The sequence below is a fragment of the Podarcis erhardii genome (assembly GCF_964252035.2).
Source record: "Podarcis erhardii genome assembly, chromosome: 10".
Classification (NCBI taxonomy): domain Eukaryota; kingdom Metazoa; phylum Chordata; class Lepidosauria; order Squamata; family Lacertidae; genus Podarcis; species Podarcis erhardii.
Genome location: NC_138500.1, coordinates 24,454,578 through 24,481,874, shown reverse-complemented (window position 1 = coordinate 24,481,874; position 27,297 = coordinate 24,454,578). Strand labels below are relative to the sequence as shown.

At 39.9% G+C, this 27,297-nt stretch overlaps 2 protein-coding genes across 3 annotated transcripts in view; one reads left to right on the top strand and one right to left on the bottom strand.

Annotated features, from left to right (window-relative positions):
• PARPBP (PARP1 binding protein) overlaps nt 1–1,458 on the bottom strand; it is a 32,422-nt gene extending 30,964 nt beyond the window's left edge. Inside the window, exons 1-2 of one of the 2 annotated variants that reach the window (XM_081878925.1) lie at nt 1,367–1,458; nt 186–331 (exon numbers count right to left, since the gene is read on the bottom strand). The gene's annotated coding sequence lies outside the window, so the exon portion shown is untranslated. The remainder of the gene's footprint in view (nt 1–185; nt 332–1,366) is intronic. The other variant, XM_081878926.1, reaches the window with a different exon arrangement.
• A 60-nt stretch (nt 1,459–1,518) lies between these two features.
• NUP37 (nucleoporin 37) lies at nt 1,519–23,818 on the top strand. The gene is made up of 10 exons (XM_081878988.1): nt 1,519–1,623; nt 3,826–4,032; nt 4,740–4,864; nt 6,367–6,439; nt 9,089–9,183; nt 19,415–19,505; nt 20,339–20,520; nt 20,708–20,758; nt 21,536–21,629; nt 23,472–23,818. The coding sequence occupies exons 2-10, from the start codon at nt 3,877–3,879 to the stop codon at nt 23,583–23,585; spliced, it is 981 nt and encodes a 326-aa protein (XP_081735114.1). The 5' UTR covers nt 1,519–1,623; nt 3,826–3,876; the 3' UTR covers nt 23,586–23,818.
• Nucleotides 23,819–27,297: the final 3,479 nt, after the last annotated feature.

The following is a 27,297-nucleotide window of genomic DNA, read 5'->3' as shown; positions in this document are numbered from 1 at the left end:
GATGGCTCCGAAGCTTTGGGAGCAACTCCTCAACACATTGTGACAGACTGGGGATCCTGCACTTGTAAGTAGATGTTTAAAGCCTAATGGCAATCATCATTTATTAGTTCATTCACTCTCTCTTTTACACCAGCTGTGGCTTTATCTCATCCCTATTTAACTGTTGAATTGTAACTGTCACTCACTTCAGAAAATCACGATGATTGAAAGGCTGGTTCAAAGTGACCTGAAACGAATTCAACCGTGCAGTGTTTAACACATAAAGCTCTGGTAAAACCAGCGATGTATCACTTTTTCCCTGTGCTGGCAGGGTGGCTGTACCGTTTGGATCCTTGTGAACGAATGAGCACAAAGACAAAATTTAAAAACTTTTAAAAGCGAGGTGGGAGGAGAAAATGTCTAACCAAGCTCCTGCTAAGAGTTCGAGAAAGCCTTCTTCACACATTCATCATACAGTAATATGCCTAATCCTCCCCGTCTCCCCAGTCACCACAGCCATGCCTTTATTGGCAGCGTAGCACATTCCCTTTTTTTGTAAATAATTTTTATTTGACTTTAAGAAGATATAACAAAAGCAATTTAAAAACCATATAAAGATATTACTCTGAATCTCAGGACCCCTCCCCCTATGGGTCCTAATAACAATGTTTACAACTACTTATCAGTTCGTTGTCCTTTTTTTAATCCATCTAAACTCTCCATATTTTTTGTTACTTAATAATAATAATAATAATAATAATAATAAATTTTATTTATATCCCACCCTCCCCAGCCAAAGCCGGGCTCAGGGCGGCTAACAATAATCAAATCATCAAACAATCAAATAATCACACATTCTAAAAATATTTCATTATAAAAATTAATTAAAATCAAATTAATGGCAACCGATTAAGCAAGATTCTGTGCAGGTTGCCAGAGGAGGGAGTCAGGCTGCGCCCTGACCAAAGGCCTGGTGGAACAACTCTGTCTTGCAGGCCCTGCGGAAATATGTCAGGTCCCGCAGGGCCCTAGTCTCTTGTGACAGAGCGTTCCACCAGATTGGAGCCGCAGCCGAGAAGGCCCTGGCTCTAGTTGAGGCCAGCCTAACCTCTCTGAGGCCTGTGACCTTGAGGATGTTATTATTTGCAGACCGTAGGTTTCTCTGTGGGCCATACCAGGAGAGGCGGTCCCGTAATTAAAATCCTGCTACACATTCCTATCCAGCATGGGATGTACTACTGTTAGGAGCAAGGAGAGACCAGGGCGTTGTTCTCTTCCCCCGGTCAGTTGGCAACCCTCACTTCTAGCAACGCCGTTATTAACGTCCTCCCCGCCCCACCGCTCTCCTCTGCTCGTCCGACAGAGCTTCGGCCACCTCCCTACTCACCCTGCGGTCGCGGGACAGAACCGCCACCTTTCTAAGCAGAAGCTGGGACTCAAAAGCCCGGTGGGTTGCTAAGCAACCCTCCGCACGCTCCGCCAACCGGCTGTTCGCGGCGGTTTAATTTCAAACTCGTCGGCACCAGCCAATCAGCAAGCGCGGCGCTCCGTGACCCGGAAGAGGTTTGTCGCTGTTGCGGGCAGATACCGGAAGTGCTGAGTTTTGACAAATTCTTCGCGGGAGCGTGCCGCTCAGAGAATGAGGTGCGGAAGTTTGGAATTGGGTTGTTTTTTTTAATGGTGGGAGATCTTATGAATATTATGCTGGATCAGGGCACATGGGGCGGGGGCGGGGGTCTTGCGGTCAAACGGCTGTTTCCCGTCTCTGAGGGGTGGGAGGGTGGAGATCTGCTGAGGTTGCATCGCCTCAGTCTTCAGGGCAGGGGAGAGGGTAGGTTTAATTTTTTAACATTGAAGCCCAACGCTGTGCTGTGCAAGGAATACCTCATCCAGATAGAAACATTGCTCTTAGGGCCGTTTGAAGCGTCTAGGAAAATATGTAGCACGTTTCTGCCTGCGCTGTGTGTTGCACCCCTAGGAAATGCTGGATGGGAACTACGCGTTGCTCAAAATACAGCAGCGGTAACACTGGAAGCCGTTTTGTATTTGATATGAACTAATAGGCTCTCCGAAGACAGGAGTGCCTGGCGTGCTCTGGTCCATGGGGTCACGAAGAGTCGGACACGACTCAACGACTAAACAACAACAAATAGGCTCTCCTTTCTATTTTATATCAAAGGTTGCTGGCATGGAATGTTTATGCACACTTAGGAAGAACCACTTGATAAGCAACTTTCAAATATTGCAGCCAGCCTTGATTTTTCTAAAAGCCTTGCTACTGCCACCTCACTCTGGATATTGTACAGCAGCCTTCCCCAGCCTGGTGCCCTTCAGTTGCTTTGGGCTACAAAGCCCATCAGCCCCTGTCAGTATGGCTAGGAAACGATGGTTCCAGCCGCAACTAGAAAGCGCCAGTTTGGGGCTTGGGGAGGCTGTTGTACAGGCTGCTTCTAATTCTCTCAAAATTGGCAAGAGCAGTCAAACCTGAACAAGTATTTTTGAGGGACAGAAGAAGAGTTGTTGTGAAGTAACAGCAACAGGAAAAACTACATGCAAAAAAGACCCACTTCAAATGTAACCTGTTGTGAAAGAATGTTTAGTTTCAATAAGCACTGGCATTAAAAATTTAAAAAGTATCATAGATCTTTCCAAATGGAAATGAGAGAAATGTTTTGATTATTTGCAAAGCCCATGGTAGAATTGTTTCATTTTCTTATATTTATATCCTGCCTTTTTTCCATCATGGAACTCAAGGTGGTGTACATGTGGTTTTCAGGCAGTCACCCATCTAGGTACTGATCAGATCCCACCCAGCTTATCTACAGTTCATGTACCTTTAGACCACCACCATCATGCTTTATGCCTTGATTCTAAAGGGTGTTTAAACATTAGGACCATCTATTTCTATGAATATTCCTTCAAAGTAAAACCTTTAGGGGGAAAGATAAGATCTTCATATGCCTGAGGAATAGCATCATTTATATATAACTTGATGGTATAAAACTACATAGTGATCTAAAAGAAATATTTTCCCATTATGGTGCTGTTCTATTTCCTTTGCAGCACAGTAAGATATGTATTCAGAAGTGAAGCCTATTCTACACAGTCGCTTGTTTTCCTGTAACTCTCCTTCTCTTTACCTATCTATAGCCATTCTATTAAAGTGTAATAGATATATAATAAATATATTCCTTCAGATGAGGAATGAATATATATATATATATATTTCATAGTACCTACGGTAAATAACATTAAGCGCTTTATTTTTTTAAAGATATTGCAGCAAGAATGTATTATTACACTCTACTTACTATTTCATGTTGTCTGTTGAATTATTTGTATGCTTTCTTTAATTCTGAAAGTTTGTAGGCTGCCCAAGGAGCATGTTTGACGGGTGGAGTAAAAGTGCCTTAACTAAAAATAGCAGAATGAGGTGGACTTTTTAGACCTCAGGTGAAGGATGACATTTTTTAAATGCTGCTATGTGCAAAAGACCTCGTGTATGTTTTAAAAACCAAAGCTAGTATATCAAAAAGGAGAGGTTTAAGCCCAGTGCCCTCTTTGCTATGCTGGGTTTTTTTCACTTGTGCAAAGACAGAGTTCAAAACTTTACTCATTGTCCAGTCTACTACTTCTGAATTATATTGCATTATATTCCTGTGTGTGTAGACCATATCTATCTTCCATTGATTTCAATGCAACTTCCAAGCATTTTTTGTTAGGTTGAAGCCTCAAACTGTAATTGCTTACTTGAGCAAAAGTGTTATTGGCATAGTGGAACTTAGCTATGAGTAAAAGCAGATAACTGACAACCCAATTGTATTCATGTGTGCATTTACAATTCAGTTCCTTCTCCAACTGAAAAGCCTACTGTTGACTTGAATCCATTTACTGAAGATGAAGCAGGAGAATTCCCGAAGTGCATCCTATACTGTGGAGTGTGAAGATTACGTCCATGTGGTGGAATTCAACCCATTTGAGAGTGGCACTGCAGAATCACTCATTGCATATGGTGGCAATAATTATGTGGTTGTTGGGACCTGCAGGTTCCAGGTTAGTATACTTCATAGATCTGAAGCTTATTAAGAAGGCATTGTAACTTGAAAACAAATATGGCTATTAGTTTTGAGAAGCTGAAAATGTGAATGATGCACTAGGGTAGAAAATAATTTCTATGTATAAGTGTGCACAATAATTTTGTAACCATTGCTTGTCATCTTTTTGTCTTTATTACCAAAGATACCTACGGTGGCATATTACATTTAAAAGGCACAGTTTTTTTAAAAAAAATATATTTAAAAAGCATTTATTTGCTTGTTTGGTTGTTTATTTAAAAATATATATTTGCAATGCAGTTTATATTTGATTAGCATTGATTTCTTTCTGGGGGAAAGCCCTTCATAAAGCATTCCATAGATAACACTCACTAGTTTGGAATACTGATGAGAGAAACCTGAGGGAGCTGGGAGAACCAGCATGGCTTCTTTAGGATTCCATACATGGGGATAGAATGGTATTGCTGTAACACAGTCCTATGCATGTCTGCTCAGAGGTGTGTCCCTATGTATCTGATCTACCTTACCCCCATGTAAAATGCATGATCTTTCTCATGAGAGGAAGTGCACAAAGAATCTGCAATACCATGTAGTCGGGCCCCAAATAAATAATTCAGGGGCCATGTTGTTTGTCAAGTCTATCATATCACAAAATATTTGAGATGCTTTATTACTTGCTCACAAGTGCATTGCATGTATCTGTAGGATGAGGATACAGAAGTGGAAGGAATTCAATATAAAACGCTAAGAGTTTTTCATCATGGGATTAGAGTTGATATCATTGCATGGAGTCCAGAAACTAGACTTGATGCTTTATCTCCCCAAATAAGGTAATGTATCCAGCTAAAATGTAAACTTTCTTGGTTATTTTTTATTGTGCTAATAACACGTCTACAGTCGTACCTTGGTTTTCAAACAGCTTAGTTCTTGAACATTTTGGCTCCCAAATGCCCCAAACCCGGAAGTGACTGCTCCAGTTTGTGAATTACTTTTGGAAGCCAAACGTCCAACAGGGCTTCCGTGGCTTCCAATTTGCTGCAGGAGCTTCCTGCACCAATCAGGAGCTGTGCTTTGGTTTCTGAATGTTTTGGAAGTCGGACGGACTTCCTGAACGGATTCCGTTCAACTTCCAAGGTACGACTGTACTCAGAAGCAAGTCTCATTGAGTTATATGGAGCTTACTCCAAGGTAAGTGTGTGTAGAACTGCATACACTTAGACAACTGATCCTGGAAAGTCAGTTATGAATGTGAGGGATAAACCTCTGTGTTTAAAAACGAATGCTACTGTATATATAAAATAAACTCTGCACTTGACTAACAAAATGTGTGCAGGAACAGGGAACGAAACAGTGTGGTGTCTGTCATACAAGCAGTACTGGAGTGTCTTTTGTGAAACAATGCCCATTCTCTGAAAGTCTTAAAGAAATCTGTCCAGATAAGTATTAGCATTAATCTGTAGCAACAAGACTGGTGTGGAGTGGGGGAACTCTGCCAAAGTACCTTTTGTTAAACCAAGTTTTAACAAGTTTTTGTAAGCAGCCTAATTCGTCACATGCAATAATTTGCCAGTACAGAGGGACAGAAGCAATTGGTCCCCTTATGCTATGCTGTGTGCACAGCCAACCCAGAAATACAGAGCCACGTCTGCTATGTGAACGGCACTTTCTCCTGTAGCTTTCCAAGGCAGAAGAAAACTGTTCATGCGTTCCATGTGGTGCTGCATTGTGCAGCTGGGTCTGAGAGCCCTGGTCACCAGGGTAAATTGTCGTTTGCTTATTTCCTCTGAGGCAACTCAGACTTTGGTAAGGTGTCATAACAGTTTTTGCCTTTTCAGTTTTTGCCTGTACTATTTTATGTTAAATCTGATTAAGTTACAATATTAAGCTGAAGAAACTTGAGTAATTGAAACCTGAGTAATTGAAAGTGTTGAATGATATTTAATTATTTGACTAGCACTACTAGCATAATAGGCATTGACTCAGATCCCTTCTTGGGTTTTGTTCCTGCTATCTTCTTAATTTTCATAAGTGTTTGGCTATCAGCTACAAGTTACATAAATGCTATTGATTAGCTCCACACATCAATACATATAAGTTGTTCCTAACATACTAACCTACAAAATCAGGAGCGATATTATTTTCTTTAATTGCAAGTGATTCCTGCCTGGCTGTGATCTAATGTGTATGTTCAGAGAAATGTGGCAGCTTAATTATTTTTCATTTTATAATGAATAATGCAAATTTACTTCGAGAAATCCATCTTTGATAACATTGCCAACCATATTTCACTTGTATGGAATAACTGAATGTATTGCTTGTCTAATTACCTTAGATTTTGTACTGCAGCTGCTGATAAGAAATTAAGGTTATTCACCTCAGATCTCCAAGAAAATAATGGATATAAGGTGAGGAGAAACAAATTATAATGATAAATGCTATTTTCTGTTCTTTATTTAACATGCCAACTTTTTAAAAGTAAATATTGTTGGAGTGGTAGTTATGAAGTTACATAAATTTTGTAAACCTTAAATCATTTATTTTAACACTTTTAAAATAAGTGTGTTCTTGCAGAACAAAACCAGTGTATACTACTTAAGGCAAAATTTTAATAAAATGGATAAATGTTTTTTAATTGCCTAGTAATTGTTAAGTCTAAAATAAATGCAAATAGGAACATGAAGGTAGAGCAATATATGGCATGCTAAGGAATAAGAATAATTTATGGAAATAATATGCAGGGAACTGTTTTACAAGAAGAAATTAAAATCTTGTGTCTGATAAATATTCCTATTGAAGCAGCTACTATTTTATAATTAAATATCACTTTAATCCATGATTAAGTATCACTATATTGAATAATATTTATCCTTCTTCAAAACAACCTCCCATACATATCCAAATAATGTTGATATTCTACCAGTCATAGTTGTGATAGTTTTAAAACTACAACTTATGTGATTACAATGGTTTATTAACACTCCCAGATTGAGCTGATAGTTCAAGCTGCCAGAAAGTCTGTACTGGTGCTAGACTTTATATATTAACACTCTGATTTATAACTAATGTCAGTGGAGCTTCTTTGATGAATGATGTTGATCATATATCTAAACTGTTTTTTACCATATAATTGATGTGAGCAATGCTTATTACAGCTTGATCAGACAAGAAATAGATTTCCATAGGTCCTTGTGTAGTAAAATAAACAGTAGTTTGAATGTCAATTGATTAAACATGTAATTGTTTGAATTGGTAACATGCTGAGACTTGCAAGACTAAATACAAAAATGTATAATGATTATTCCGAAAACACTACAAATTATAACATTATGCTGGTTTTGAATGCCAGTTCTGTAGTATTCCTTCATTTACATTGTTGTCCAGTAGAACTATTTTAGGTGTATGGTTAAAGAAAATGATTGTGTCTCATCTTATGCTCAATATTAAAACTTTGCTACCCACTTTGTAGACAAAATGGCTAATATGCAGCCAAACATGGCCCAGTTAGTTTAAAAACACCAAGGTAGCAGGTGTTCAGTCTTGTCCTGGTTCTTCTCTTTCTCTGTTTCTGGATCACTGGATCACTCCCACCAATGGAGAGGCTACAGTTGCAGCTTGTATGGGTGATCATCTGTAAGTTGTTTGAACATGCTCATGTTGAAAGCTTGGAGAAGCTGGAACCTTTGTTTGCTGGTAGTGGTAATGGAGGAATAAAGTGCCAATTGGCTGTAAAAATGTGACTATTTGGCCCTTATTTGAAAGATTATATCTGGATGAATACTTCTCTAACTAGCTATTTCCCTATTCCCAACTTTCCTTCCTAGAAACAACTGGATTTCATTAGTATTCAGACCCCATCAATACAGCTTTTAGATAGTATGAATTTGTCATCCATGGCCACAAGGTCAATCTTTGCTTAGAAATCAGCAGGGTCAGTTACACCCTTCTTGTTATTTTTTCTGCAGCCTTGTTGATTATGAAGTACAGTGGTACCTCGGGTTAAGTACTTAATTTGTTCCGGAGGTCTGTTCTTAACCTGAAACTGTTCTTAGCCTGAAGCACCACTTTAGCTAATGGGGCCTCCCGCTGCTACTGCACTGCCGGAGCACAATTTCTGTTCTCATCCTGAAGCAAAGTTCTTAACCTGAAGCGTGATTTCTGGGTTAGCGGAGTCTGTAACCTGAAGTGTATGTAACCTGAAGCGTATGTAACCCGAGGTACCACTGTACTAATTATACAGCTATGGGGTCTGTAATGCTTTTTTTGAGCAAATTGTCGGGAGCATTCTGGCCACTCATAGAACCAGAGCAAGAACCCTCATGGGCACCTTTCCCTGAACCTGAAGAACAGTGTCTCCCACACTCTCTCACCAAGGCAACTGTGCAGAGACGTCAGCAAATGGGAGGCTATGGGACACAAGAGAAGTGCCTCTATGAAGGCTAGAGGGTTGGCATTTGAGTTCTCCAAAAGGGGGCAGAGCCCAGGAGGGTGGATTGGAGGCAGGGGCTCAAAAACCTCAGCTCCAACCCTAGTTGGAGCAAATTGCTCACTAAGAGCTCTCCTTGGTGTTGCAATAATTGATCTGCCTTCCCCCTTTATCCTTGGGACCATAATGGGACAGTGGTCATCACCCTGTCATGCCCTTCTCTGTGGCATCCTATAAAGGTCTGCTTTGCTCCAACCCCACTTTTAGTGAGTGTCTGGGGTTGCTAGGTGAGGTTTTGTGCAGGTATGGTGTTAGGTTCCAGTGATATGCTCATTTCACGAGGCTGCAGTTAGTGGCTGTTAGGCTGCCATGCTTTGAACTAGCTATCTCCTAAAACAGATAGGTCTCTGAGAGCCTTATTGTAATCCACACACAATTAAAGATAGTTGTTTTATGCTGCAATGCTCGAAATTGCTTGGGTCCAACACAAGCCATTTCTTTTGTCCCCTGTATCCTACCCTGACAGATAATAATTAAGATCTTCACTTTACATTTGCTTGCTTGTACCAGTTGTTCTTTAACTTGCTTTGTTTAATTTATAACAAAAAATATTTCCGCTTTCTATCAACAGACTTTGGAGGGCCACTCAGATTACATTAATGATGTGGTATTTTCACCTAAAGAAGGTCAGGAAATTGCAAGTGTGAGTGATGACCACACTTGCAGGTATGTGAATTTAACTCTCTCTACATATTTTTAATTAAAACTAGGACATTGGTCACTGAAGCAATTCTCTAAGTATGAACTATGTAATTTCTAAAAGGGTTGATATTTCATGCAGTGCAGTTTTTCAGAAGATTGCATATAAAAACTGACTAAGCTTATTTTATTCCCTGTGTACTGCTTTAAAAAATACTGTGTGTTTGTACTTCCCTGCAAATTACTTTTAAAAAAATACTGGCTCACTTTGCTAAATATGGAAAGGAAAAACTTGTATTTGCAGGATTTCAAGCCTTTTTATGTTTTTTTAAAAAATAATAATTCATAGAATACATGCAGGTCCTGCTTTACTGATGCAATGCATTCCCTGGAAATCGTTCATTAGGTGAGCGTTTGCATAAAAAGTCAGCAATTGGCATTGTTTCCTTTGGAAACATTTCTCCTAGAAATTTCTCAGGTGGAATTTGTCCACTGTCTTGCCCCCTCTCTCCATGATTTCTTCCTGAAATGGCTGCTGACAACTGGGGCGGGGAGTGGACCAAGGAAGTAAGGAAGCTGCCTGCTGGAATAAGTGAACCTGCAGAGCATATAGCAAAGTTTGGACATAAGTCTTTAAGTGCAGATAAGTGAATGTTCATATAGCAAGCATGTGGAGAGCGAGATCTGCATGTATAATAAAATATTTGTTGAGAGGAGGGGGACTTGGAAGTTTATACAGTTTTATGAATCATATAATTTACTACTCACTTGTTCTTGTGTCCATCCAGCATTTGTTTTCTACACACACACACACACACACACACACACCTTTTACTTTAACTCATAGGATGATGTCCAACATTGTACAAGCAAGCTTCTGCTTATGCAATGGGACTTACCTTATCGTCCCTCTCCCCAAATCTGCTCCAGAGTGCCCCCAATTTGGAACTGCAGGGACTGTGTAAAGAGGGAGGGAAAGCCCCGTTCACTAGTGGACGTGTGTTCTACAGGCAAGTGGCCACAGTTGATGTTCACTCATGATGTAGAATGAAACTAGATTTTTAAGTACAGTGGTACCTCTGGTTACGTACTTAATTCATTCCGGAGGTCCGTTCTTCACCTGAAACTGTTCTTAACCTGAAGCACCACTTTAGCTAATGGGGCTTCCCACTATGCTGCCGGAGCACAATTTCTGTTCTCATCCTGAAGCAAAGTTCTTAACCCGAGGTACTAATTCTGGGTTAGAGGAGTCTGTAAGTAACCTGAAGCGTCTGTAACCTGAGGTACCACTGTATAGTGAAGTTAACAACAATTACATAGGCTGCAAACTCTCTCCCTCAATGAGGGCCTTCTCTACACAGACTGAAGCAATGTATTTGGTTACTACTGCTGTCTAGTAGTTGCTGAGCATGAATACATTCCCCATCACTCATTATAGCACTTTCCTCCAAGTCATAATTTCCATATGGTAGGAAAATGTTGTAGTTCTAGTAAGTTCCTGCATGACTGCTGCTTTTTGTTCAGGGTTATATTTTATTTTATTTTATTGCCACTCCCCATTTTTCTTTGCTGGCCTATTTGTTATTTGGACAGTTAGGATGGATACATGCTGTAAGAACTGAAAGAAGAGCTATACCCAAGGGTATTCTAGGCCGCTTTCCCCCTTTGCTCCTCTCATCACAGCCTCTGCCAAAACATGTTGTTCTGGGAGTCATCCTGCACATTCAAAAACCGTTTCAGCCCTTTGGCAATGATTGTGCAGTGTTTTTTGTCTTTTATTCTCAGCGGTCTTTCCTTCCTCCACCCCCCCCTTTACCCCTCATTTTGCAGTACTTCAGCAGTAAGACCAGGCTAAATTATTTTTCAAAATAGCTTAAGAAATGTAGCTTGCCTTATCCTAAAATATGCTCAGGCTATATAAACACATGGAGTGTACCAGCTGTTTTGGCAGTGTGATGTTAATAGGCCAAGATACTGCCCTAGTGTTGATTGGAATGTTAACTTTAGAATTGGAATGCTAGTTTTGTTTGCAAATAGAGCATTTAACATTTTAGTTGTATGTTTTTAATAAAAACGTAATTATTTAACTTTTACCTGTGGTAGAAAAATCACCCGGAATATAAAAACGCTTTGTTTTCCAATTGTAAATAAATCTTTTCTCTCTCTCAAAAGACCTGAACTTACAATGTTCACCAATTTAGCTGTTATGTACTGTAATGCTTTACTAGGGAATATTTGGACTTGGATTAAAGATTGTGACATAAGGAGAATATTTGCTGATCCTTGGATTCTAGGGTTTCTGCCCACTTTTTGTTGTATTCAAATGTGTCCTACAGATGTGATCCATTCCCCCCTCCCCCGTTTAGCACTTAATCATTACAAAGAACCAGACAATATGCAAGTTTGTGACTTGCTACGGTATCTAGGCATCTCAGAAGCAGAGTAAATTTCTGAAACAAAAGTATTACCTGATTCCTTATAACTTAGTTGTTAGCATTAATCATAATATATGCTCACTTTGCATAATTGTTCTGCTGTGAAACACTTCGTAACAAATGCCAAGTATTTTCTGCTTGTCGTTTTTGATTACTATGCCCAGGAAAGGCCTATCGCTAGACTGTAAATTCTTTAGAAATGAAATCATTGTCTTTAAAAAAAAAGAAAAGAAAAAGAGATCATAGAAATTTTAAGGTCACTGTAGAGAATCAAGTTCAGGTTGTAAGGATAATCACGCTTGCAATAAGGATAAAAGTACTTTCAGCATTTTTTCACATGTGGCATTTCACTTGCCTCCCAAAGATTACATATTGGTTCTTCACTTTTCTTTAGACGCTTGCTGTATGTAAGTTAAAACAATATAGCAGCCTTGCAAAGAAGTACAAAAAAATTACTATCCTAAAAAAAGTTTTACTTGCCCACCTGTGCAAAAATTAGCTATGTTAGAGCAGTCATTATAATGTCTAAGCCAGCTCTCCCCAACCTGATACTTTCCAGGTATTCTTGGACGGCAACTTTAAAGTCCCAGTTAGCCAATGTTCAGGGATAATGGGAGTTATAATCCAACAATATCTGGATGGCACTAGATTGGGAAAGCTTGGTCTATGGAGTGGGGGTTTTTCCATCCTTAGTGGCCACTGCTAGTGGGAGGAGCTGCAGGCTGTCCAGCTACCTGTGTGAGGAGAATCTCTGTCTCCGGGTCAGAAAACATTTGGCACTACCTGGCCCTGGTTGGCAAATAACACACTTCCAAGGGGTTTATTTCCGTTTCAGACCTTTTAAAGACCAGCTGGCAGCTAAGGACTAGGGAGAAGACCTTTTGTACCCCTAGCACTTAATCAACACTGTGGTTTGGGGGTTTTTTATGTAAGTTTTTGTGTGTGTTGATTTTATCTTAGTTGCCATGGAGAACAGATATAATAGCTATTTTGTGGGCTGAAGCTGAAAAAAATGCCCCTACTTTTAAAAGCTTCCCTGTCTGGCCATCTGGAGACCAAGTCTTACTTGTCACAGGCAACCAGGTGAGTGCCTATAAACAAGTTGGTGAGAGAATTGCCAGTTACTTCTTCAGCACTTGAATAGTCAGTGCCTTGCATTGTGAAGTGTGCAGTTTAAATGTAAACTTGCAGTTCTCCCATGCAACCCTGACATCCCTTTATAAGGTTCTTTTTGATATGGAGACCTGAATGCACTCCAGAATTTTGCATTCCCAAGGACAGCCAAGATAAAGAAAAGATACAGTTTATTGTAGCAAAAATGGAATTAGCATATTCATTGAAGATATTAAACAGACTTTGTGAATAGCACTCTAGCAACAGGCTACATTTAAAGGAGTTTAAAATTACTACAATAGTTCTAAATAATTAAAATGGTTTAAAAGGCATCACTTTTAAAAGTATGCATGAAAATACATAGAAAAGCTAGGATGTAGTAAAATTGATCAGAGCAACAGGATGGGAAAGATGTTGCCTGGAGCAGAGAAGAGAGGCTTGTCTGAAGGGAGAGATGAGATGGATGATGACTAGAACAACTTGCTCTAGAAAGAGAAGAGGTGAAGAAGGAGGTTTGAACTGTGATTTTGTGAGGCTTTGGGAAAGGTTTTAGGAAGAAAGCAAGTGAGATACTCTGGGGCAATGGCTGAGAGTATAAGTTCTGTTTTTGCAGTGGGTGGCTATGGGCAGCGAGTAACAGAGAATACGAAATTCTGGGGTGAGACATGCAAAGCGTAGCAAGGGAAGGAAGAGGAGGTTTCCCAAGAAACAGGGATTTGATAGGTGAAGGGGAGAGAGTGTAAGGGTTTGGGCATATGATAGACTGGCATGTGAAGTGGTGGTGGGAGAGCAGCAAAGGTAAAGGGACCCCTGACCATTAGGTCAAGTCGTGACCAACTCTGGGGTTGCAGCGCTCATCTCGCTTCATTGACCGAGGGAGCCAGTGTACAGCTTCCAGGTCATGTGGCCAGCATGACAAAGCCACTTCTGGCGAACCAGAGCAGTACACGGAAACGCTGTTTACCTTCCCGCTGGAGCGGTACCTATTTATCTACTTGCACTTTGACATGCTTTCGAACTGCTAGGTTGGCAGGAGCAAGGACCGAGCAACGGGAGCTCACCCTGTCGTGGGGATTCGAACCGCCGACCTTCTGATCAGCAAGTCCTAGGCTCTGTGGTTTAACCCACAGCGCCACCCACATCCCTTTCCTTATTTCTGTGGCGCTGGAGTTGAGTACGGTGGAGGAGATGGTACCTCTCCAGAAACAGAAAGGGGATGAGAAAAAAAGAAATGGGTGGGGGAGTAAACAGGAGATCTATGCAGGAAAATGAGTTCTCTGGTATCCAAAGTGATATGGGAGGATGGCAGAGATTTACAGTAAGGGAGACAGCAATCAGCGCATCTAGCAGGTGATAGATACAACTCATCTTTCTTGACTGTGCCCTGCCTAAGTTACTCTCCAGGCCAGAACAGTACTTCTGTGAAACAAAGCCTGGGATCAAGAGAGGTTCATCTGTGCATGTACATGGACTTTTTTCTCTGGCAGCTCTTGGGATGATATTTTAGAGGACCCCCGCCCAGTGTTCAAGGGGATGCAGTTCAGAGGGCAGCTGCTGTAATCGGGCGGGGGGACAACATGTTTGTGGAGAACACATTGGGTTGTATCCAACAAAGTTATACTCTGAGTAGTTAGATATGCCCATTTATTTCAGTGGGGGCTATTCTGAGTAGGGCTAGTGTTGAAAGTAGCCCTTTTGTGGTGCTTTGGCTCCAGGGCAATATAAAGTAGGATAGGGAAGTTCCAAATGTATTTACTTAGAAAAGGAGCCTCTTGAAATCACTGGGAATTACTTCCATAGATAGGTAATATTAAGCACAGGAAGGCCTGACATTCTAAAATCTGTACTTAAGCTTTCTTCCCAGGTTAGTAATAATTTAGCAGTTTTCAAATAGAGCTTTCCAAATATGCATTACATGTGCCTCTGAATCAAGCCATCTCCCAAACGCAGTCAAAATGCCTGCAAAGAAACATCTGTTAAGGATGGTCCATATAATATGAATTATGACTTCTTTTGATTTAACAAGAAGGGAGGAAGGAGGGATTGTCGTCATAATTTGTGGTTGCCTGGAAATCTGAACTAAACACTATTAAGAAAGTATATTCCAGTTTATAAAAATTCTCCAAAACTAAAACTTGGATGTGCATGAAAATGTTGACTAAATGCCTGAACTTAAACGTTCTATTTGCATAGTTTTATGCTTCCTTTGGTACAAACCTCTGCCCAGTATTTTTTTTATTACTGCTTTGATTTTTCTTAATAATTTGTTTTTTTCTTTTCCCTATGGATTCTGCGGCCTTTCAGTGATTGAACAATTGTTTTCAATGTTGCCTGCCTCTTATCAGCCTGCCTTCCATCAAGAGCTCTGTGCTTAGGTGGACTGTAGAGGGGGAAACAAAGGAGAGCAAATTATCATTTTTATTGTTTAGCATCTGCAGTCAGTTTGTTGTAGCAACTAACATTGCAGTCCTATTTGCTCCTGATCTGAATTTTACCTGTTTTTTGTGCAGTTAAAATGGAGAAAATGGCAGGATGTTTCATTATTAACAAACATGCCATCTCTCAACTTTGAACTATCCTAATTTATTCAAAAATAAGTGCTGCTTGAATACACGACAGAAAATCTACATATGAAAGATTTATTTTTAGTTTATTTATTTATAAAATATTTATATACTGCTGTATCATAAAAATGTATCACAGCTCTTGACAGCAGTATAAACACATAAAATCAGACGATCATATAAAGTTAAAAACAAGAGCAGAAAGAAACAAATCTCAATACTCCATTGTGGGGTGTTCTCTTAATTGCCTGCATAGACCTGGTGGAATAGAATTTTTTTTTAGCAAGGGTTTAAAAGCTGGCACAGAAGGTGCCCGCTGAATATCTATTGGCAGGGTGTTCCACAGGACCGGGCCAATGATACTAAAGGCTCAATTTCTCATTGTTGTCAAATTAGCCGCACCAACTCAGGGAACAACCAAAAATGCTCTTGCAGATGATATTAGTGATCTTAGTGAGCTGGAATATGAGGGTTCAGGCGATCCCTGAGGTATCCTGGATCCAAGTTGTTCAGGGCTTTGTAAATCAATAGAAGAACCTTCAAGTTGGCTCGGTAGCAGATGGGCAGGCGGCACAGCTGTTTTAACAATGGTGTCACATGTTCTTGACCAAATGCTCCCATCAGCAATCTGGCTGCAGCATTCTGTACCAGCTGGAGCTTTCAAACCAGACCCAAGGCAGACCCACGTAGAGCACATTACAGTAATTTAGCCTTGAGGTTACCAATACATGGACTACAGTGGACAGGTTATCCCTGTCCAGGAACAGTAGTAGTTGACAAACCAGAGAAAGCTGGTGAAAGGCATTCATAGCCACAGAGGACACTTGGTATCTAGGACTACCCCCAAACTACACATTTGCTCCCTCAAAGGAAGTGCAGCCCCATCCATAACAGGTAACTTGCTAGGTTCCTGAACATGGGAACCACCCATCCGAAAAGCCTTTGTCTTCCCAGGATTCAATCACAGTTTATTGTCCCTCATCCAGTCCCCAGTGCATACAGACACTGGTCCAGAGCTTTCACAGGCTCTCTTGATTCAGATGTTATAGAGAAGTAGAACTACATGTCATCAGCATACTGGTGACACCTCACTCCAAAACTCCTAATCACTGCACCCAGTGGCTTCCGATGGTTAATTGGTCTCTCCTAGGAACGCCTCAGTTGCTGTGCAACCACCCTCTCCACCACCTTTGCCAAGAAAGGAGTGTTGGGTACTGGTTGGGTTTTTTGAGTAGTGGATGCAGTGGGCACCACTCCATCACACAAGCCAGGGTGGACAAGGATCTAATGATCAGGTGGTCGGGCGCATCACTGGCACTATCTTGTCCACATCCTCAGGCCTCATCAGCCGGAAATGGTCCCACAACATCAGGCTCGATGTTGCATTGGACGCCTCGGTTTATACTGTCTCAGTTGTTGTTGTTGTTTAGTCGTGTCCGACTCTTCATGACCCCATGGAACAGAGCACACTAGGCACTCCTGTCTTCCACAGCCTCCCGCAGTTTGGTCAGACTCATGTTGGTAGCTTTGAGAACACTGTCCAACCATCTCGTCTTCTGTCGTCCCCTTCTCCTTGTGCCCTCAATATTTCCCAACATCAGGGTTTGCTACTGTCTCAGTAGCAGCATCTAAACCACAGCGGAGCCAAGCAACGTTATCCTCAAAGTGTTTAGCCATCCAGTTACAGTGAGTTTCCATGTGTTCCAGAGGTCTGCCCCCCTGGTCAGGAGCAACCAGCCTCTGGACCACGTGAAACAGCTCCACCAGACTGCTCCTCAAGAATGCAGTGGAGGCAACAGTGTAGGATCTTTTTGCTGCCTTCATCACCACGTGGAAGGCCCAGTTGTGAGCCTGAACACATGGTTAGGTGGCTCCAACTTCTGGTCCATCCCTCTCCCAACCTGGCATGGCTTTGCATCCTCTTCGGATTTCCTCTCTTCCTTTGGGTTGATCTTTCTGAGACCAACTACCAAGGACTTCATAGTGGAACTGTGGGTCAATGTGGAACTTCCCAGTTCTTCAGCTCATACTGTGTCAGCTTTCATGTGACCACACGTGCATCTATTAGGTTTATATGTGCTTTTCTTTTTTTCTGGCATAGAGATCTGGTCATCTACAAAATGTGTAGTATCTGAAGGGGCTCCAGTAGGACTATATTGTAGTTGGGGAGGTGGTAAAGGTTGTTGGGCGTATTTTGCTGCCGGAGGATGTTCTGTTACTGTACATGATCTTTATACATCCACGAAACATAAAGCAGATACAGGCCTGACAGTAAAGCATAAATCAGAAAAATATTGCGGCCTGCACCTCAACTCCTTTGCCTTTGGGAAAGGGACATGATGTTCCCTGGCCAAAATGATTCACCATCTTGAATTGTACTACGCTCCTCTTCCCTGCATAGTAAACACATCCAGAAAGTGTTGATTTGACTTGGAAAGACCTACAAGGCAAAACCTTTGGCAGCAGAAGAAAGGGCTTTGTCTGTAAATTACCTAATCAAGTAGATATTCTTTGTTTTCACAAAATGTGGAGTTTTAAAAATAAGGATGCTGATCTTTCCAAATTTGGAGGCCCTAGGATTTTTGTAGGGAAAACAAATATTTGATCTGTTGAGGTTTGGCACAGAAAGGCTCGTACTGTTAATTAATTGTATTTATTTTATTTCACATCTATTTTGTCTAGACTTGACTAGACATTTTACTAAAGAGTGTGTTCTGATGCTAATATAAACTTTTCACAGCCCTGGTGAGAAATGAACTCAAAAGATCTCTAAGCAAAACTTAACTTATAAAATATTTTGCTGTTTGGTATCTTTTAACGGAAAGTTAAATTGAACATTTTCACTTAAACATTTATGAACAATAATACTTAACACCATGGTAAAATTACGCAATTAAGTCAAGTGACAATCTATATTTGATATCATTTTTATATATTGAATGTGGGAGGATTATCCAATTGGTCATAGTCCTATTTTTCCTGTAATCCAAGTTATCATATTTTTAAAAAATGGTTATAGTTAAGGCATACTTTGCAGACACCCCACAGCAGCCTTCCCTAATCAGGAGCATGACTGTACTTGCTAGGACTGATGGGAGTTGTAGCCCAAAAATTTTGGAGGCCACCAGTTTGCAGAAGACAGCCTTCTTTGAACAGCTTCCTGTTGCATAAATCTGTGAATTGAAGAGCCTGCAAATGCGAGGGAGATAAATGGGAGGGCATCTGCCTACAATGTCTTCTGTTTTACATTGGGGAGCACACACACCCTGCCCCCATTTGGGGAAGTGAAACAAAGAGGGTAAATCATAAGCTCTTTATAACCTGCAGGGGTATAAAACACTGCAGAAGAAACAGGAAGGAAATGGGTACATTATAGGGTTATTCAAAGACTGCCCTTGACATATACAGCAGGCCACTTTGCAAAGTGTTACTGAAGCCACCTCCAAGTTTTAACAGAAATCTTACAAAGGAAAATGCTTAAAAAGGAAAAGGACATGTAATCTCCTGCTACCCCTCCCTCAGTTCCATAGCCTTCATTAACTAGAGTATTTGGTGTGTTGGTTTGGAATTTCTTCCTTTCAAAGATTATCTTGTAGAATTTATTTTCTCTCCTACAACTCCCACCCTACATCTTGAAAATGTGGATATAAATGAATCTTTTTGGCTAAAGTATGGGCTGTATTTTATTCTTATCCCTTTGTTATATAGTGATATACTTTACTGTAAAGTTCATTTATAGATTTATTGTAGCATTTTTTTATTGTTGGATTGTTTTCACATTTGGTTGTCTTGTTGCTGTATTTGTTCATGTCTGATGTGAACCCCTTTGAACTTCCTTCTGAAGGCAACAAAAGAGGTACAAATATGGTGGCATGATCTCTGTCTTAGAGAAATAATAAATACCTACTGTGTAGTTTTTTCCTAAAACCTCTCCTATAGGATACCCACCACTTCTCCATATATGTTTTCTCCATCTATCTAATTTAAATGTTAATTGGCTAGCATATCCTGTCTTCTGCCAACTGAATTTAAGGTCAAAAACGGCACAGTTCTTCCCTGTTGTAACAACTTTATTGAGGTGGTTGTTCTAAACTGGGCATGGTATGAAACCTTTTTTTAGAACTCGACTGTTCTTTGGTTTTTTAGGGTCTGGGACCTGGAAGGAAACTTGACCACTGACTTTGTTCTACGTTCTCCTGGAGTGAGTGTGGGCTGGCATCCTGAAGATGCATTCAAGGTCAGTATGCTACAGGCAATTTTTCCTTGGTGAAGCACCTTTGATTTACCGGTAGTTAGTCATAGGTCACAAAACTGAAGCTTGTCTGAATTCGATTGTTTTTTGAGCAATCAAAAATGCCATTTCCAAAGCCAGCATGAGATAACTCATTCCTATCCCCCAGCAACATGAAAGTATTCACAGACTTATGAGTCAGCATCTTTTCAGCACTGCAGCAGGCTGAAGTCTGTCATGGCACAACAGAATGAACTGAGTTGTCTTGGTACCTGATCCTACAAAAGAAGTCCAAGCTCTCTAGATAGTTAAACCACCCATGAGTTCTTCAAAATAATATATTTAAAGTAGGGCAGGGGTTTATGAAGTGTAGATGATCTTTGTATGGAGACATTACTTGTGGTCACCACTGATTTCCCCCCAAGGTGGTTTGGCATACACTGTGGAGAGGCTTATTCCAGACTAAGGGGGAAGTTTGAATGCCTGAAAGCACAGGACAAAATTAGAGATCAACTTGGCCAAGTTCAAGACTGGGGAGAGGGGGCAGGTCTTCATCCTGCACTTCAGAGATATCTAGATAGTACCAAGGCATGGAGCAAGCCAAAGATGTGACCTCTTGTTTTGGGAAAAGGTGGGTCAGTCATTTACTTAAGTTTTACACCTTGGAAATTGAGTCCCTAAAAGGGCAGTGTGAACAAGACAGGGATTGTAAAACATAAATCCCTTAGCCGATATTGTAATATTTATTACAGCGATTCAGGTTTATTTAGGTTTGGGAAGTAAAAATTTAAGGTTTGCTGTTCAAAAGTTATTGTAACCTCATTTTACTTTTCTTTTAGTTAATGGTTGCAGAGAAAAACGGAACAATACGATTCTATGATCTCGTCACCCACCAAGCTATTTTGTCTCTCACAACTGATCAAACACCACTGATGTCAGCAAACTGGTGTTTAAAAAATACTTTTAAAGTTGGAGCAGTTGCTGGAAATGACTGGTTTATCTGGGACATTACTCGATCTAGGTATTTTTATCAAAAGCTTTGTTCTTTTTTCTATTTGTGTAACCAATTCTTAAACTTTTACATTCATATAAACATAGGGGGTAACTATGTCAAAGATGAATGATCAATTCCTTTTCTGGGGTTTTATAACTATCCTATAAACTGAAGTGTGGGTATCACTTAGAAATTGTTCTGTTTTCTTTTACAGTTATCCTTTGGATAAGAGACCTGTCCATGCAGATAGAGCTAGATTATTCAGGTATTTTGTCCTAAACTGCATCTGCTGAAGTGGGCTCTACTCTATGAATTTTTTTGTTAGGGATTGTTTGTTTTTATCCTACATGTAGTATTTACTTTTCAGAAATACTATACAGCTTCTCTTTTTGTAAGTATACCATGAATTAATTGTTAATATTTGCCCTGATCTATTAAGTCTCTTGAAGAATAAGACTGTAACCAGAGAACGAGTAAGTAAAGGGAGAACTGCAACACAACTTAAAAATATTTTTAACAAGACCATTGCCTTCTAAATCATCATTTAAACATTTGGTGGGGGAGAGAAGAGTCTTTGAGGTAATATGTAATAGTAAAAACCTTAATTGAGAAGCAGCTTATAGCAACCAAGTAAAAATGAGCTGGGGAGGGGGAGAAAATTATTTTTTAACAAGCAATATACTATTGCTTTTTTCCATATCTGATGGTGCTACAGATCAATTTGATTTCTCACTTTGTGAGACAGTAATACATATAAAGTATTTGCTGCCTGCATGATTGGTTGTAGGTAACGTTTATACTTATAGATGCAGAAAAAAATATGTTTGCGTATACATGTGTAAATACATATATACACATTCTTCCTTACTGGGAATCCCCCAGTCAAATTTAAACATTCTCTTGAGTCTCAAATGCTTTACTCTCATTGAAATCTATTAGATTCAAGGGTGCTAACTTTGACTGTATTACAACCTGTGTATTTAGTATACTCTATTTTAATATTTCTTTTAAGAACATTTGTGGTTTGGGCTTCTGTATATAGGTGGTCCCGAGTCAATGAAAACTTGTTTGCTACAACTGGATATCCAGGCAAAATGACCAGCCAGCTTTTAGTCCATCATTTGGGACATCCTCAGGTAAAGTTCATGCAAATACAACATGCAGAATAGCATTCTTACCCCCCCCCCCATATCAAAAATTTAAAATGGGCTCTTTCTAAGAACTTAGCACAGTTGCAAGGCAGATAAGACACAGTCCAGTGTGGAGGTTTTTGTTCTTTCGTCTTGTGTCTCAAAATGAATATAAGTGGACTCAGTGTACTTTGAAACAACCTTATCAGAACATCCTGAGGAACACTGTCTGCAACTGTAGTGTCCAGAATAAAAGCGATGAAAAGCTCATAGGCTGTGATCCAATGAGCTACTTTAGATGTGATCAAGGGTTTAGGCATGCCCAAGGGATTTTTTTACTTTCTCCTTTTAAACAGCAAACCCACCTGCCATATTGCAAACTGTTTTTATTTGGTTTTTTTAAATTGCCTCATTTTCAAAAACAATTTGCCAGATTGCATGGAGGCCTGCTGTTCAAGAAGCAGGCACATCGGAACGAAATCTGGATTCCATTGGCTTCACAATGTAATAGCCAATTAGAAGTTTTGTGACACTGTGATTGACTCATTTTGAAATGATACCTCCACTCCTGAGGCTTCATCTAATTTCTGTTGTCTGTACAAGTTAAACTGAACTTTAGAGAAGAATGTCCATTAACATTCTGTACACTACTGGAAAAAACTTTTTTTCTTCTTCTTCTTTTAAAACCACTCAGTCTGTGTTCTCTCCCTCCAACCTCCTTAACAAAAAACTTTTTTAATTGCCTGAATATTTGCACTCAAGCCCCTGACTTTCTGTCTTGGAAAGGAGTGCAAGGATGAAGGGACTCATGTACACATATGTGTATTGCACATCACATGTTACATACACATGGCTGAGTATGCATAAAGGCAGTTCCTGTTTGCAGGACTTCAAGCAGGCAAATTTTGAACCAGTTACAGAAATCAATGAGATGATAGCTTGTGAAGAGCGAAATATGTGCCAAGTTTAACTGAATTTAAGGCAGGTAGTATAGGTTCTTATTTTATTATGTTTAAATGTATATTATTTAAATTGAATTGAACAGTTTACATCATATTCACCCATCAATGGCGCTAAAAGGCCAGCAGATAAAAGGAGCAGATTCCAGATTAAAAAGCAAAACTTTTGAAACCTGGGGGTATAAAAAAAAACTCTGCCTCCAGTACTGAAAAGACAACAAAGGGTGTGCCCAGGCAAGCCACTCCTTTGTTTTAATTTTTTAATCCATGGTTTATTAGGGTTTGCGCATTATTACATTATTGGTTCAGAATGCTTCAGAGAGCCACCTTGCACCTGGACAAGCCCAGCTTCTGTCCAAAGCAGCCTGCTTTAACCTGAGAGTCTCCTGAATCTAATATACACCCTAACACAGACTATAAATTTGGAGAGTGAGTGGATCTTGGTAGTTCTTTGGTAAGAAATTTAAAATATTCCCATCTACGCTTGAGCTGGCACAACAGACTTTTGTGAAGGGGTAGTAACAGGACCAGACTGAAGCAGTTGCTTCAGATTGCATGTTCTATAGATTCAGTGCCAGACTTGTAGCAAGAAATTGGGGGGGGGGGGGCACTCCCAATTTATTTTAAAGGGCTTGGGGCTGGAGACATTTCCAGTGGCTTTTGGCTCTTATAACCCTTTCTTTAAGTCATTCTCTTCTGGCTTCTTGCTGCAAGTTTACAAGCAAGTTCCCTTGAGATATATGAAAACAATTTGGAAGGCAAATGCAGGAGGTGATTGCCGGGTCATAGCATTGCAGCTGAAGAGTTCTTTAGAAATGATTTTAAAATTTATGTCTTGTTGTGCTCTAGATGTAAGATATCTAATCTCCCTCTCTCTCTCTCTTTCCAGCCCATTCTTATCGGTTCTGCACCTGTAGGATCTGGCTTAACGTGGCATAGAACACTTCCATTATGTGCAGTGGGTGGAGATCATAAACTTTTTTTCTGGATGACAGAAATGTAACCATTTATATAAAATCTGGGATTTTAACGTGAAGATATTCATTAAATTAAACATATTTTATATCGCTGTTACTTGCCAAATGATAGAGATATACCAAATGACTGCATACAAGGAACAAAGAATCTTTGCTGTACTTTTTCTTTTTCAAGGCTACAGATGCAACCAGCTCCATCAAAGCAGGTTTTTTTTGTTGGGGAGGGGATTTTGTAATAAAATATTATTGTCTCTCTTGAGCAAGATGTATTGTTTCTTCACATTGAAGATAGGCTAGCTAAAATATTAAAATTAAAGTTATGCGTTTGGTCTTGGTGGGGACGGTATACCTAGAACCTTCCGTGCAAATCTTGTAGAAATACAGGGAAACATTTTCTTGTTCAGTTCTCATTTATTCAGTAGGGTGCACATGAGAAACATTCCAGATATTAAGGTACTATTAGCTTGGCACATAATATGGTTATAATTCAGATATTTATATTCTCGCTAGAGAACCAGACCAGTGTACTAGATAGGGTGCTGTGTTTGAAATGGAAAGGTCCTGGTTCAAATCCGTGCTCAGACATGCACTCAATAGGCAGGTAAGTTTTTCTCAGTCTGGCTTAAGTAATTAAGTATTGTGGGAAGTGGAAGAGAGCAAAAGAATAACCCTCTTGCTCCTTGGGTGTAGAATACAGTTGTGATAAATAAGTAAAATTGTATGTAAAGACTAACTAAAAATAATCTCTTTTTTTACCTATGGTCAAACCTGTTCATCAACTGATTTGCCTCTAGGTGCCTTAGGTATGCTGGATGATGGGTGTGGTATGCCTCCCACTCCCCATCAAATTGCCTTAACCTTTTGCCAGCTCCATCTAATCACATCTGTCTACCAGTGGGTAAACCAGTCTACTTCACACGTAAGGGAGGGGGAACAAATTGCTAATATTTTAAATGAAGTTCAAAGGTAATCTTAGAATTGTTTAATGAGACAATAGAACCTAGATTTCAATCATGGAAGAAGAAAAAAATCAATTTTTGAAAGAGAAAAAGCTGCATGGATGGAAGCTTGTGACAAAACAAAGGACTTTTGCCAAAGAACTAGTAACTTCTCTTGAATTGTTAAAGGGGGAGATCTGAGAATTGATAGCCATTAGAACATCAGACCACTAACCAAGATTGTGATGGGGATGCCTCTTATTACTAATTGAAAAGGATCCAAGGAGATGGGAGGGCAGATTACCACAGAGGGGACTGACAGAGGGGCAGAGCTCTGTTTTCCATTCTAGAAAAAGAGGGAGCCTCTTATTTTGCTTAGCACAGAGTTGCATGTCCACAATAAAAATGTGTTAGCTACATCAATGTGGTGATTAAAAATTAAACTAGATTTTGTTAACCTTGGAATGGCATTTTCCAAGCTATTTTGTTCCTAAATACTAGATTCATTGGTGGGGCTTCCATTTTTAAAACAGCTGCCTTTCTTTATGGGGGGGGGTAATTTGTATGACGCTAATGATGGGAGGAATGAGGGCTTATGACATGTTTATGTATCCCTTTTGTGATGGTGCAGCAATAAAACTGCTAGCACATTGGCAAAGCTAAGCAGGGTCCAGTATGGCTTCAAACTGGAAGACCACATGTTGAGATAGCTGGGGGTTGGACTACATGATCCTCAAGATAATCTTCTACAAATCTATGATTTGCCTCTTGAAAAACATACCTGCAAACTCAAATACAAAGACTGAACTCATTGCGGGATCCCAAAAATATGTGAAACAGTGTAGTGGGACACTTTGTGTCTTTGGTAGCAAAAAATATTGTCCTAGGTCCAGACAGACGATTAGCTTTTACAAAACAAGTCCAAGATCTCCCAATAGTTAAATCTACCCATGTGTTTTTTGAAATTAAGAACTGTGTGTTATTTCCTATTCATTTGAATTTACCAGAGAATTTACTGGAGCACTTTGCTTTTATGTAGATCACAACTGCAAAAGTCAAGCAATGTTTCATTCTCATTTGAGTAAAAAAGGAGGGAAAGGTTTCTTACAAACTCAGCTGACATGGCTGCAGACCAAAGCAAACAGACATTTTGACTAAATGATGTTCATTGTGTGTTTTCAATTAAGTTAAAATTGCCCTTTTCTAAGCAGAAGAGGCATATGTCAGTGTGTCATGACCATTCTGTTACACATTACAATTCTGATTCTATTGCTTGTTTGACTTGCTGCCACAAATATAAATCAACTACAAAAAATACTGTGTATCTAAAACATAGGCTGTGAGTATGTATTTGTACAGAAGTTAATGTTCCTGGTGCCCACTAACTGGCATCCTCTTCAACACCCTGCCACCGGGTTACCATCTGTTGTTGGCTTGTATTCCATGTATCCTTAGTCAAACAAAGGCTGGTATTATCTCACAACCTCTTCCACTGAAGCTTGGTGAACAATGTTAAAACACACAAATAGAAGCCATTCATCTTCTTAAAAGTATGAGACTGAGCATTCCTGTATGGCTCAGTCTTGGAAGATCTGTTTATATACCTCTATTGCACACAAAAATGAAAAAAAAAATGTTACATAATGTGCAGTACAGAAACATTTCACATACAGTACATGGTTTCATTGCAAAATGAGATCATAGAATCAGAATTGGAAGAAACCCTGAGCATCTAGTCCAATCTCCTGCAATGTAGGCATATGCAGCTGTGCCATATGGGGATTGAACTTGCAACCATGCTCTAACCAACTGAGCTATCCAGGTAAGTGTTTATTTTAATATAAAAAATAGGGGGACATTAAGTACATATACATAACATTAGAAGAAGCATGCCAGGGCTTTCCTTAGAATAATGCAATAGTGAAATTATATATACATAAACAGCAAGTGTCCTCAGTTTCTCTCAGATGCCTAGGAATCCTCTTAAACCATATCCTCAAGGTGGTGGTAGAGAAACTGGCAATACAGTAGTCTGATCCTGAGGCATAATGCCTTTGGGTCATATATTTTGTGCTGAGCCCCTAACCTTATGGACTTCAGCCTCCTGAGGAGGTGAAGGGAGAACACTTTTAAGATGGCATCACGCAATGCAGCACCTTGTGTTAATATGAAGGTTTTCAAAATATTTATTGGGCAGTTCTTTCCATTGGAAAACTTTGTTCATTTGTGTGTGTTTGGGGTGGGGAGTTGCTGTAAATATCAGGACTATGAAACTTTGCAGTTAAAGCAAGGAGACTGCTTTTCTGGCTTTCTTTGTATGATCTCTGAATTACATTACATAAGAACTCTACTGGATCAGGCCAGAGGGCCACCTAGACCAGCATCCTGTTCTCACAGTAGCCAACTAGATGAGAAGTCTGATGAGGGCCTGAGCACCAGAGTGTTCTCCTCTCTTACAGTTTCAAGCAACTAGTATTGAGAAGCATACTGCCTCCCTGAAACCTGATCCTCTTTTAAAGCCATGCAAGTTGGTGACCATCACAGATAGCAATGATATGAGTTGAAAAACCAGATCATACAATATTTGTGCAAATCATGAGCAGTCTAGCTATCCCAAAGGACTGGAAAAGCGGACAGTCTTAAATCCTAATTTGAAGTCAGGCTCACCCAGATCAATGGGGCTTATGACCACAGAAACAGAATTAACAAAACCAGGATCCATAAGTAACTAATTCAGAGCAATTCTATACATGTTTGCTCAGGCATTGTCCTGTTGTGCTAGGAGGATCTTACACCCAGC

Excerpts from the sequence above, each read along its gene's own strand:
- NUP37 (XM_081878988.1), top strand. The coding sequence starts at position 3,877 with ATGAAGCAGGAGAATTCCCGAAGTGCATCCTATACTGTGGAGTGTGAA. Across the intron at positions 4,865-6,366 it reads GCTTTATCTCCCCAAATAAG|ATTTTGTACTGCAGCTGCTG; the intron begins GTAATGTATCCA and ends TAATTACCTTAG. Across the intron at positions 21,630-23,471 it reads ATCATTTGGGACATCCTCAG|CCCATTCTTATCGGTTCTGC; the intron begins GTAAAGTTCATG and ends CTCTCTTTCCAG.